Genomic DNA, 12,203 nt, shown 5'->3' with positions numbered 1-12,203 from the left:
AAAGATAATACCTTTAGTGCACTGACAGTAATGATATAATTTGAGCACATACTTTGTTCAAACAAGCACATAAATAAAAATACAAACAATTCACCTTCATCAGAATTATATGTTCCTGGAGCACATGGTGTAGGTACAGCAGATCCTCTTGGACAATGATGACCAACTGGACAAAGGTCACCTGTGCCTGTATGTGTTCCATTAGTGGGCGTGGCAGTGTCCACACCTGACTCACAATAATACCCTGGGTCACACTGACCGTCTGGGTCAGGTGACCCTGGAGTTCCACAGTAGTACCCTCCGGTACACGGGGTACACTGATCCACACTTCCTAACCCTGTAGTGTTCCCAAAGGTCCCCAGGGGGCAGGGCTGTAGGTCAGCTCCAGTCCCCTCAGGACAGAAGTAGCCCTGTGTGCATGGGTCTGCCCTGTCCCTGTTCACACAGTAGTGGCCCTGTGGGCAGATGGCACACACAGAGGCCCCAGTGTGGTTCGTATAGGTACCGTTTGGACAGTGAGAGTAAATGGCAGACCCTAGCTCACAGTAAGCTCCAGCTGGGCAGATGTCACCTGGATAAAAGAAAACATTGTTATCAGTAAAACAAAATACGTCAATGTCAAAACAATGCAGAATTTTTTACAATCTTACTTTTTTCCAAATCTTTATCAATTATGGTCAATAAAGAATACTGAGTAATCAAACAGGTAACTTAAAGATCCTGGTTGCATTTCCTTAAATTTCCCTCCATCTATTACATAGCATTTTCCCCATATTTTATCACTTTGATAATATTTTCTGTTTTATAAATTTATATCCAGCCGGTTTATGCACCTGCTTATTTTCTTTTTGTGTCATATGAACACTTTGAAAATAGTTCAAATCTTTGGAGTTGTTACAAAGCTAGGTCAAAAAGAACAAAATGAGTCACAGATGAATCTATTTTCGAGGTACATCATTCTCAAGTCAATCAAGATATCTATCAGTTGGATTTTATAGTAAAAATATCAATTTATTTTACCAGTAGTTCCATCCATTGGGGCAGAGTTGTTAGCCCCACGCATGCAGTAGAAGCCAGCAGAGCACGGTGCTGTCACGTTTGTCATACCCCAACTCTCACAGTAGTAACCTGGGAGAAAAAAACATCTCAGTATAATTTATTTCAAATAACACATTGTTCCTTCTTTAGGTTGTGATATTCACACATCAACGATCATTTTTTTCTTAATGTTAAATATCATGTCATTTGTTCAGCTTTCTCAAAATATGCAAACACAATTTCACATATGCACTTGTGTATATTGATTTTAACACATACATTTTCACATGTATATAATATGCATACATATGACTATATTCCATTCACATACCTGCACTACAAGGCACACAGTCTGTGATGTCCTGCATATTGCCAATGTCCAGCATGGTTCCAGGTGGACACCTGTTGGGAGTGTATGTTCCATTAGGACAGTAGTTACCAGCAGGACATCCGTCTCCATAACTCTGTCCTACTGGGTCTGGTTCAATGGAGCCACCAGTGCAATAGAAACCTAGAATCACAGGTTTAACCAGTGTTAACCAATGTTAATCAAATGTGTCATGTCCTTTTATAATGCAGAATGTCATGTTTTACAAAATATTAGCAGAGAATAAATAGAAATGCATCACTTTTATTTTTGAAAATATAAAATACAAATTGGAATTAGCTTACATTTTATCTTGGTTTAATTCCCTTTTAAAGCATAAATCTATTTAAAAACTCATTCTTTGTATGTCTTTAAATACTTTTCAACGATTACCAAAATGATTCCTAAAAACCCAAAGTGACAACACAAAGCTTGCACACACCTGCCCAGCATGTCCCTGATTCCTCAGTCAGTCCTGTACGTCCGCAGTAATATCCGGGTGTGCATGCTTGGCACTCACTACTATTAGCCAAGCCAGTCACGTTACTGAAGGTCCCCACTGGACAACCATCACCTGTGATACTGCCTTCTAAGCAGTAGCGTCCTGCAGGGCATGTGTCACCAGTAACGCCATCTGTTGGTGTCGAGGTGGAAGCACCCAAGGTACAGTAGTGGCGTGGTGAACAAGGGCCTGTGGGAGCTGTGTTACCTAGAAAAAAAGTCAAACAAAAGACTGAGATTTGGTTCATTGGTCAAAGACTGGTTTACACAAACTTATACATCTATTTCATCATCTCATCATATAAATTGATACCAGGTTCTTGTGAGGCAAAGTGTTCCATATGTCAAAAAGCATTAATTCTTAAAATTTACAAAGTTTACATATCATCCTTATTTACAAATTTAAAATATTATCTTTTCTTACCAATTACACCAAGATTTGATAACCAATGATTTATCAGCAATTCATACACTTTTTAATTTTTCTAAAAATCACATCCATCATACCTTCTCCCAGGCAGAACATGCCAGCATCACAAGGTGTACACTGGGTGCTGTTGGACAGTCCAGTCTTGTTGCTATAGGTACCAGCTGGACACAGGTACTCTACGTCATGCTTAGTGCCCAGTGGGCAGTAGGATCCAGCTGGACAGATGGTGGGGACAGACACGCCCCTGTAGCTACGGTAACGGCTGCTGAAGTTGCCATATGAGGTACTGTTGTCTGTGTCTAGAACCTCATAGTCACCTAAAATGGTAACAACAATGACTACAATACACTGAATAATTATGCTATTAGGTTTCAAATTCAGCACTGTAAATTAACATTTTCTACAGAGAAATGGGTTTATGCTTAATATTTCTACAAGAACTGCAACTTTTCTATACATGCCTGTCAATTGAGTTTTAGCAAATTAGATGAATGAAATTCACTCAAAAGCAGTTTTCAGTACAGTAGAATCCTGTAAAATAATTAATGTAGCCCACACTTACCAATAGCCCTGCAGTAGTATCCCTTTGGACATATATCACAGTCAGAGCTCTGCCAGTTGGCCTGGTAGTAGCCAGATGGACAGCCAGTCTGGTTCCAGCTGCCTTGGAGACAGAAGTGACCGGGACTACAGACCAAGTCCATGGGTCGGATGGTGTCTTGACCACCTGGACAGTAGAAGCCTGGGTCACACAGTCCAGTGGGTAGGTCAGCCCCGTATGTTTCACAATAATAGCCTGGTGTGCACTGCTCACAGTCAGTGATGTTGATGCCACCCGTACGATCTGGAAGCAAACATGGAAAAATGTTAATTTTTCTGAATGGAGAAGACTGAACCAAATGCCTCAACTGAGGTGTTGGAACTTAACAAAAAGAGTAAAATACTTCTTCAATCTTCATACACTGTCGCAAATGAATGAATATGCATATTAGTGATGTGCAATATATGCAATAAGTAAAATGAATTTGTTTAACATTTCACGTTTTTAAGGTATATGGCACTACCAAAAATTGGTCGCAACAGATTGTTTACACATAAATATAACATAACAATATCAACAATGACATACTTGCAAATGTCCCAGCTGGACAGGCCCGCTGGATAGTGGTCCCAGTTGGACAGTAGTGACCTTTAGCACACTCCACTGGGTTCTCTACCACAGAGCTGCCATTACAGAAGTAGCCCTCTCTACAGTCTCCAGCTGGACTGGCCAGAGCATACACATCACAGTACTGGCCTGGAGGACATGGGATTGCTTGGGAAGACCCGTTGGGACAGTAATTGCCTGGAATTGGTGAATGAGATCAATAAATGCTTCTTATGATTAATCATCCAATGGCACATACATGGTTACACCTATACACTCTTCTTTCATACAAAAAAATTATTATTTGCACTTCTGGGCATATTATTTATAGTTGATCAAGTTTTTACATACAATTCTGAAATAGTTGTGGATTCCTTCATTATCCACTTTAGATCTATAGCAATGCCGTTTTATAATCCTGCAAGATTTTTATCTAGTACAAAGGTTGCTGCAAAAAACATCAACTCCATTTTATATGCTTGTCTCCAAATGCAAATATTTCATTCACATACACAATTCCATACATGTTACAAAATTCTAACCATTATAAAACAGCATGTCTGCTCAAAATTTTGTTCATTCAACAACAGTCAAAAACAATGAACCAAGCCCCACCTGGTGTACATATTCCTCCAGTCTCGTTGAGAGAGTAGATAGGGCAGGACCCATTCACACTGTAGTCATCAGTGGTGTTCACATATGGTGTAGGTTTGGAGGAGAAGGCACCACGACTGCAGAACCAGCCTGGGGCACATTCACCACTTGGTTCAGCCAGACCATCACCAGCACAATACAGACCAGCTAGAAAAGTTATTTAGATAATTATATCACATACCAACTGTAAAATAAAATTAGGGGTATTTTGTATACAAAATACATTGTAACAAGAGAAATGTGTCATATGAATGACTAATTGTCCAGGCATTATCATTATCCAAAATAGTGAATTTAAAACAATTCTTTCTTCTACCTCTTTTTTTTTTGGATGGGGGAAGGCAGATTGAAATAAAATTATGTACATCATATTCCCTTCTGATCCTTTTAAATAACTCTCGAGTTTTTTTCAGACAGTTTACCTGGACAAGGCAGACAGTCGAAGGCATCGTCTGCCATTGTTCTGTTGTTGTAGGTGCCTGCTGGACACTCATACTGATACGGAGACCCTGTGCCCTGTGGACAGTAGGCTCCTGAAAATAAAAAATTACAAAAACATAAATGATAGCCTAAAAAGCAGCAATCAGAGCAAGCTATATATTACAACAGTCTCAGGTATAATGTCCCAGCTTAATCATAGATATTAAAATCAATACACTTCATCCTATGCCAACTTCTTGGCATTTATCCAATTTTTGTAATTATTACATTTCAGCAGCAAAATTAGCTAGCATGTGTATTCCAGCTATTATATTTTCTTAGAATACATAGAATGATACAATGGCCCTCAGGTGTATTCTCCACCCAACAAACAGACATTTTCAATGCTGTTTTCCCCCAAATATCCCCTCTACAAACCTGTAGGACAAGGCAGATCCAGGTATGTGGTAGAGCTGGCAGTGCAGTAGTAGCCAGGTTCACATGGCAGACATGTTGCCTGGTGGGTCATGTTGGTATACGTCCCTGCTGCACAGCCAATAGCATCACTAGAGCCTTCTGGACAGTAGTGACCAGCTGGACAGCCATCTGGAATTGTAATTTCACAATGGGCATTGGCCAAGTCTAGTTAATGTCTAAGTCTGGCTCAATGAGCATAAAGCTGGGAAATAACTTTAATAACAACTCAAAGAATTCTGACTCCTAGTTTACCAATTTACAAGGCAATCAGTGGTGGGTATCATAAGTTTCTAAGAGAATTACACACACAAACAATCAAAGAGTATAAAATTATCTATACAGAGCTAGGTCACTGAAGGTACATAAAAAGATTCTAAAGTTCCAATTTACAATGTATATATATGGGGCATATGTACATAGTATATATAATTATGTGTTAAAATGCTCACCTCCATAGCCAGTGTTATTATTATTTGGTGCAGGCGTGTTCACACCATGCTGGCAGAAATAACCCGGATAACAGGGCCCAGTCACGTTGACAGCTCCAGTCTCACTACAGTAGTACCCTCCATCACACTGTGTACACTCTGTGGCATTCTCCAGCATCTCCACTGGACCGTAAGTTCCCTGTGGACACAGTCCCCAGTCAAAGCCAGTGTTGCCAGGACAGTACTTGCCCCTAGGACAGGGGTCAACTCTGTCCTTGTTGACGCAGTAGTAACGTGGTGGACATACGTCACAGAGAGCAGCTTGGGTGTGGTTCATGTAGGTGCCTGGATGAGAATGTTTTTGTGATTATTCTACAGCATTCTCAATATATTTGCAAACACAATGTGTTTGAACTTACTTAAATCTAATAAAAAGTATTGATGATATTCATTAATATCCAGTAAAGGTAAATACCCAAAATTACCCGTTAGATGTGTTACCCTTAATCAATGTATACACTTACAAAGCACGTTTATTTATCATAATGTAATGTGTAGAATGTTCTGACATATTTCATTTTTTAAAAGAGCTGTTTATACACAATGCCAGAAATTTCATGCTAAAAAATACAGTTTCCTTCCTAAATCTCCACAGAAAAACAGATCAATAATTTTAGTGAAAAAAATCTAAAATTAAAATTTCCTCAACATCAAACCTACCATCATCACAGGGTATGGGGGCAGGAGATCCAGTGGGGCAGTAATAACCAGCTGGACATTCTTGACCAGTGATACCATCAGTGGGTGTGGCACTGCTGGACTTGCTGCTGCAGTAGTAACCAGCAGTGCAGTCACCTGAAAGGGAAAACCCAATGTGAATGTGAAGTAATTCAACAGAGAAACATGTACACTGGTGAAAATAGCAATAACGTTTGAATAATTTTCATTGTATTTCATAGATTAATAATTTGCTACCATACATGATCTACATTATATTGCATGTCATTGATATATAATTCCCCTCCAAAATCAAATTATTCACATACTTGTTTTGAACTATATCACGGATGAATATACATATATGCAATTTAAAAAGTTCCAACAACAAGAAAAAATGAATGCAAAAAATTAGGGGTCAACAAAAATAGAAGACACTCTTCTGTCAGTATACTGACCAGTGACATTTGTCTGTCCAGTGGTGTCACAGTATTTCCCTCCAGTACAGTTCAGGCAGTTGTCCACTGCACTTCTTCCCTCGTCAGGTAGGAATGTCCCCTGTGGGCAGGGGATGGGGTCACCAGTGCCCTCTGGACAGTAGTGACCAGCCCAGCACATCCCTCCATATGTCTCGTTACTACCAGGGTTGGGCAGAATGGCTCCAGAAACACAGTAGTGTCCTGCTGTGCAGTTTCCAGTGGGAGAGGTCAGACCTATAATAAAATACATTATACCAATAATGTCTAATAGTGATATCTGATTAAAAAATCTGTACATTTCATTGAAGGATCAATGAAATTTAACATTTACTATTTCTTCATTTTAGACATTTTTTTTTTGGTAAATAGTGCATTCTATCCCATGAAAAATTTAATCAGTACTCAAGTTTGCAATTTTATTTGATCCAAAGTATTCTCTAGAAAATTAGCTTTAATATTTACTTTGGAAAACAATGGGCATTTTTGTAAAAAGAATTCAGCATATAGATACACATGTAACGTGTATGTCTTTACACATACATACCCTCTGTGGCACAATACATGCCAAGTGTACAAGACTGGCACCCTGTTACATTCTCCTGTCCAAACTGGTTACTGAAGGTCCCAAGTGGACACAGTATCCCCTGGTCTGACCCTCCTGGGCAGTAGTAGCCAGGCAGACACTCATATCCAGTGCTGCCATCTGTTGGGCGAGAGTTGTTGGCTCCAGAGACACAGACATAGCCTGCATCACAGGTGTCACGTGGGGCTGCTTGGCCTGCAAATTAAATTGTCACTATCAATCAACAGCAATATCCACTCAGAAAAAAATTATCCTTATACCAATGAACTTCACTGTCTTGTTTAAAGCATCACTTTAAAATTGCACATTGCATCAATTAATAGTTGTTCAGATGAAAAAAGAATCAAATTCAAATCAATTTAAGGAATAGGACAAAGTTGGTTCTCTTTACCCCCTTAGTTGACCCATTTTGAGAAATGGCATGAAACCTACAACAAATTTTGATTTAGAGTAGACTATTTTCAGTCAAATACCAAAGGCATTTTAAGCCCCCCCCTTAACTCCATGCCTATGGACCACTACAGTGTAGGGGTACAAGCTTACCCAGAGCATCACAATAGTATCCTCCACTGCAGGGCAGACACTGGGACTCAGAGTGCAAATTTGTTGTGTTGCCAAAGGTGCCCACTGGACATGGGTACTGGTTTTGTGCCTGGGTGTTGTTGGGGCAGTAGTGACCGACTGGACAGTCAACAGGAGTGACAACACCATGACTGGACACATTGTACAAGGCTGCTGCTTCCACTGGGTTGCAGTAACTAAATTAGCAAAGATGTACAGTTACTTAAAAAAATGTGCAAACATTCGAAAAGTAAAACACATTTAAAGTTAACATTTGTTATTAGGTAAACTTAGACCCCATTCCCAGAGATTAGATCGATCTACTTTAGATCGACCTAACTCCCTGGGGGGTTCACGCTAAATAGCTGTCAGCCGAGCGGGCACGAAAGTTAATTACCCCCTTACAGCTTGTAGTAGGCGGGACGGACATTTAAGCCGGATTATCTGACAGTAATCTAGTGAGACTCCCCACGGGGATAGATCGATCTAAAATCTCTGGTAATTCACCCTAAGCCTTATCACCACTATCTAAAGCAATCATAAACCAGGCATTCAACAAGCATCTCAATTTAAATAAATAACAAATCAAAGAAAGATTACATTAAGATGTACACACAATTCAAAAGAAACATGTTCAGACATACAATATATCTTACCTTCCAGCTGGGCAGTCCTTACAGCTACTCATTCCCTCTTCATCCTGATAGAATCCAGCTTGACATGCTAATGGCTGTCCATTAGCTCCAGGACAATAGTGACCAATGGTACAGTTATACTCAGCAGGCGATGCAGTGGACTGACCAGCAGGACAGTAGTAGCCAGCTGAACAAGGCCCAGTGATATTTGTATTGGCATTTCCAGAGCAGTAGTAGCCAGGGGTGCAAACCAAGCAGTCCGTGATGTTCACATTTCCCCATGTGTCCGACATGGTCCCAGCTGGACATGGAGTGGGTGTCCCTGACCCCTGTTCACAGTAATGTCCAGGCAGACACACGGCATAAGGTGGGTCAGGCTGAGAGGCATTGGCGTTACAGTAATACCCTGCGTTACACAGGCCTGCAGGCACAGCTAGGCCATAGTTATGACAGTAGTACCCAGCATCACAGGGCACAGGGTACCAGCTGCCACTGGGGCAGTATGTCCCTGGCCAGCAGCGTCCACCTGTGTAGTTGACCAGTGGGCAGGTACATTCAGACAGGCTAGTGGCATTGCCATATTCATTGGGTTCGGCCATGTAGGAGCCTCCGGAGCAGTAGTATCCCTCTGTACAGTTACCACTGGGAGCTGACATTCCATCAACTGCAAAAAAAATTGGATGTTCAATTATGCAATTTTTTAAACAAACTTTATGCAGACATCATTCTTTGTGATCCAGGGGTGATTTCCTTTTTTTTCAGTAAAGTGAACAGTATTTTCTTAAAGCTTGTTCATCAATCTTTTGTTTGAATCTGTACAAACTATTCTACTTTTTGAATCATGCAGTTTAGAATGTAAGTGAAAATATATATATTCTAAGTTCAGAGTCAATTCTTCATTATAAAAATGAATCGCAAAATTACTGATAACATTGTACAGAATCTATTTCAAATATTTTAAAAGCATTTTATGTCATTTCAAAGAATTCAAATAAACTTTCCCTTCACTCACATTGACAGTACTGTCCTGGAGGACAAGACAAGCAATCCTCTGGGCCATTGCTTCCATTCACAGGGTTATATGACCCCTTGGGGCAAGGGTAGTCATAGGGGGCACCTGTTCCTGCTGGACAGTAATAGCCAGATGGACACAGTTCTGTGTAGGTTGTGGAGTTCTCTAGGCAGTAGTAGCCACCTGGGCAGACGGTGCAGTTGGCCTGACCCTCACTGTCACTAGATATGGAATGAAATGTTATAATTATAAATAAGAAACTGGGGGAAACATGCAGCAATGCATTTAATTAGACAATTTATCACTTTTTACTATATTCTTTCAATTCTGAAAAGAATTTAAAAGACTTAATATAATAAAATAATAAATAAAAGTGATAAAGTTCTTTGCTTTTTTTCAAAAACACCATTTCGACTCTTATTTTTAGGCTTGCCAGCAATTATTCTTATTGAAAAAAAATATGTGGTTAAATACCTGTAGGATCCTGCCTCACATGGTATAGGGTCAGCAGTAGAAAGTGGACAGTAGTTACCAACTGGACATATACCTCCATCACCAGTATGGTTGCCAGATGGGGTGGCAGTGTCCACACCTAATAAAATTGACCACATAGTATTGATACATGCATCAATAAAAGTAGTTTTTTCTTTTAAAACTTTACCCAGGTCCTTATCACAAAAAGCACCAGGTGGTACATTATATCATTCCTGTAATCTTTTACTAGTATCAGATTTTAATGGACATCTACATCTTTATCAAGCCATTTGCTGATAGTTCATATTGTGAACCAGGTGACAGCTCATCACTCACCTGTCCTACAGTAATAACCCTCAGAGCAGTTCCCACTCACAGCTGCAGCAGCAGGGTGCTGACAATACTTCCCACCATCACACTGAGTACACTCATTCTCTGCTGTCAGTCCATACCCAGGGTTATATGTCCCAGCTGGACACAGCTGCAGGTTAGCCCCAGTGCCCACGGGGCAGTAGTAGCCTGGTGGACACTGGTCAGCTCGGTCACGATTAACACAGAGGAAGCCCTCGGGACAGATGGTGCACTCTGAGGCACCGGTGTAGTTGGTAAAGGTGCCGTTAAGACAGTGGAAGTGCTGAGGGGACCCCACTGGGCAGTAAGACCCAGCTGGGCAGATGTCTCCTGTGAGTCCATCTCTTGGGGCTGGGTTGCTTGCTCCGAGTGTACAGTAAAAGCCTGCATAGCAATCCCCTGTTACATTAGCTGCTCCCGAGTAGTTGCAGAACTTTCCTGGATCACACTGTAAACATGATGTGACATTGGTGCTCTGGACAACAGGATTGTATGTTCCAGCTGTGCATGGTGTTGGCATATAGCTGTGTGTTGGACAGTAGTGACCCACTGGACACTCATCTCCATATGCCTGACCCAAGGGGTTGGCCTCTGATGACCTGTTTGTACAGTAAAACCCAGCCAGGCAGGATCCATTTGGTGCTATCATGCCCGACACGGCACAGAACTCCCCTGGTGGACATATAGCACAATCGGCCTCGGATGGCAGTCTGTCTCTGTCACCATAAGTACCCTGGGGACATGGTGTTGGCCAGGAGCTGCCTTCTGTGCAGTAAGTACCCTGTGGGCAGGGGCCTCCTCGGTCTGTAACATTAGGTGGACTTGGTGTTATTTCACCCAGGACACAGTAGAAACCCGGGGTACAAAGGCCAGTGGGGCTGGTGATGTTCTCTGCCTCGCAATAGAATCCAACAGGACAGTCTCTACATTCTGTAACATTCTCCAGCTGTGTAGTGTTACTGTACGTTCCAACAGGACAAGGGAATTGCCGGGCAGTCTGGGTGCCATTAGGACAGTAGAAACCAGCTGGGCAGTCCTTCGGAGTAACCACTCCATGTGATGTTGCATTCTCTCCACTCTGCAGTTCTGCTATGGCTTCATTGCGGTCACAGTATTTGCCAGCTGGACACATCAGGCATTCTCCCTGGCCTACATTTGGTTGGTATGTGCCAGATGAACAAGCAGTCTGGTCAGGACTGCCCACTGGACAAGCATGTCCAGCTAAGCACTGTTGTCCTAGAGGTTGAGGAACAGTCATGCCTTCTGGACAATACCAACCAATGTCACAGTCACCATCTGGGAGGTCACGGCCATAACCTGTGCAGTACTGGCCTGCTGTACATGGCTGACAGTTAGTGATATTTTGATTGCCAAAGTTGTTGGAGAATTCTCCAGGCTGGCAGGCTATTGGGTAAGCACTGGCCTCTGGGCAGTAGTGACCCTTCGGACATATATCCCCAGTGGTTTCATTCACAGGTTGTTGAAGGATTGTACTGCCATTGCAATAGAACCCTGCAGCACAGGGTCCTGATACAGCTGGTAGTTCATCTGTGAGACAGTAGTACCCTGGGGTGCAGGGGGTCGGCTGAGATGACCCCTGGGGGCAGAAGGTCCCTGCTTTACACATGCCTCCAATACTCTGGGCTGGGCAGTTACAGTCTGAGCCTGTATCATTACCCAGGACACTAGGCTGGTTGGACCATGATCCCAGGGTGCAGTACCACCCCTGGTCACACTGGCCCTCTGGCTCTGGCATGGCTTCTCTGGGGCAGTAATACCCTGGGGTACACAGGGTGCAGGCATTTTGGTCTGTGGATCCAGTGTTGTTGTTGAAGGTGCCATTGTCACATGGGTACTGGTAGGCAAATTCTGTCAACTCCAGGCAGTAGTATCCTGAAAGATGTGGACTCAAATATAAATATCTTATAG

At 41.9% G+C, this 12,203-nt stretch overlaps 1 protein-coding gene across 3 annotated transcripts in view; it reads right to left on the bottom strand.

Annotated features, from left to right (window-relative positions):
- LOC106164407 (uncharacterized) overlaps positions 1–12,203 on the bottom strand; it is a 72,828-nt gene that overhangs the window by 29,982 nt on the left and 30,643 nt on the right. For all 3 annotated transcript variants that reach the window (XM_086994481.1, XM_086994486.1, XM_086994492.1), the window contains 19 exons: positions 10,260–12,167; positions 9,924–10,041; positions 9,450–9,670; positions 8,459–9,101; positions 7,785–7,999; positions 7,203–7,436; positions 6,638–6,892; positions 6,183–6,317; positions 5,484–5,807; positions 4,996–5,163; positions 4,560–4,670; positions 4,099–4,284; positions 3,466–3,681; positions 2,899–3,180; positions 2,414–2,653; positions 1,848–2,114; positions 1,370–1,549; positions 1,021–1,128; positions 95–571 (listed from right to left, as the gene is read on the bottom strand). In XM_086994481.1, the coding sequence (XP_086850607.1) occupies positions 95–571; positions 1,021–1,128; positions 1,370–1,549; positions 1,848–2,114; positions 2,414–2,653; positions 2,899–3,180; positions 3,466–3,681; positions 4,099–4,284; positions 4,560–4,670; positions 4,996–5,163; positions 5,484–5,807; positions 6,183–6,317; positions 6,638–6,892; positions 7,203–7,436; positions 7,785–7,999; positions 8,459–9,101; positions 9,450–9,670; positions 9,924–10,041; positions 10,260–12,167 (6,288 nt within the window). The remainder of the gene's footprint in view (positions 1–94; positions 572–1,020; positions 1,129–1,369; positions 1,550–1,847; positions 2,115–2,413; positions 2,654–2,898; positions 3,181–3,465; positions 3,682–4,098; positions 4,285–4,559; positions 4,671–4,995; positions 5,164–5,483; positions 5,808–6,182; positions 6,318–6,637; positions 6,893–7,202; positions 7,437–7,784; positions 8,000–8,458; positions 9,102–9,449; positions 9,671–9,923; positions 10,042–10,259; positions 12,168–12,203) is intronic.

This window comes from Lingula anatina, chromosome 1, assembly GCF_051362555.1.
Source record: "Lingula anatina isolate TDL-2025a chromosome 1, LinAna3.0, whole genome shotgun sequence".
Taxonomy (NCBI): domain Eukaryota; kingdom Metazoa; phylum Brachiopoda; class Lingulata; order Lingulida; family Lingulidae; genus Lingula; species Lingula anatina.
Note: the sequence above shows the minus strand (reverse complement) of the source record. Positions and strands in the feature narration are given on the sequence as shown.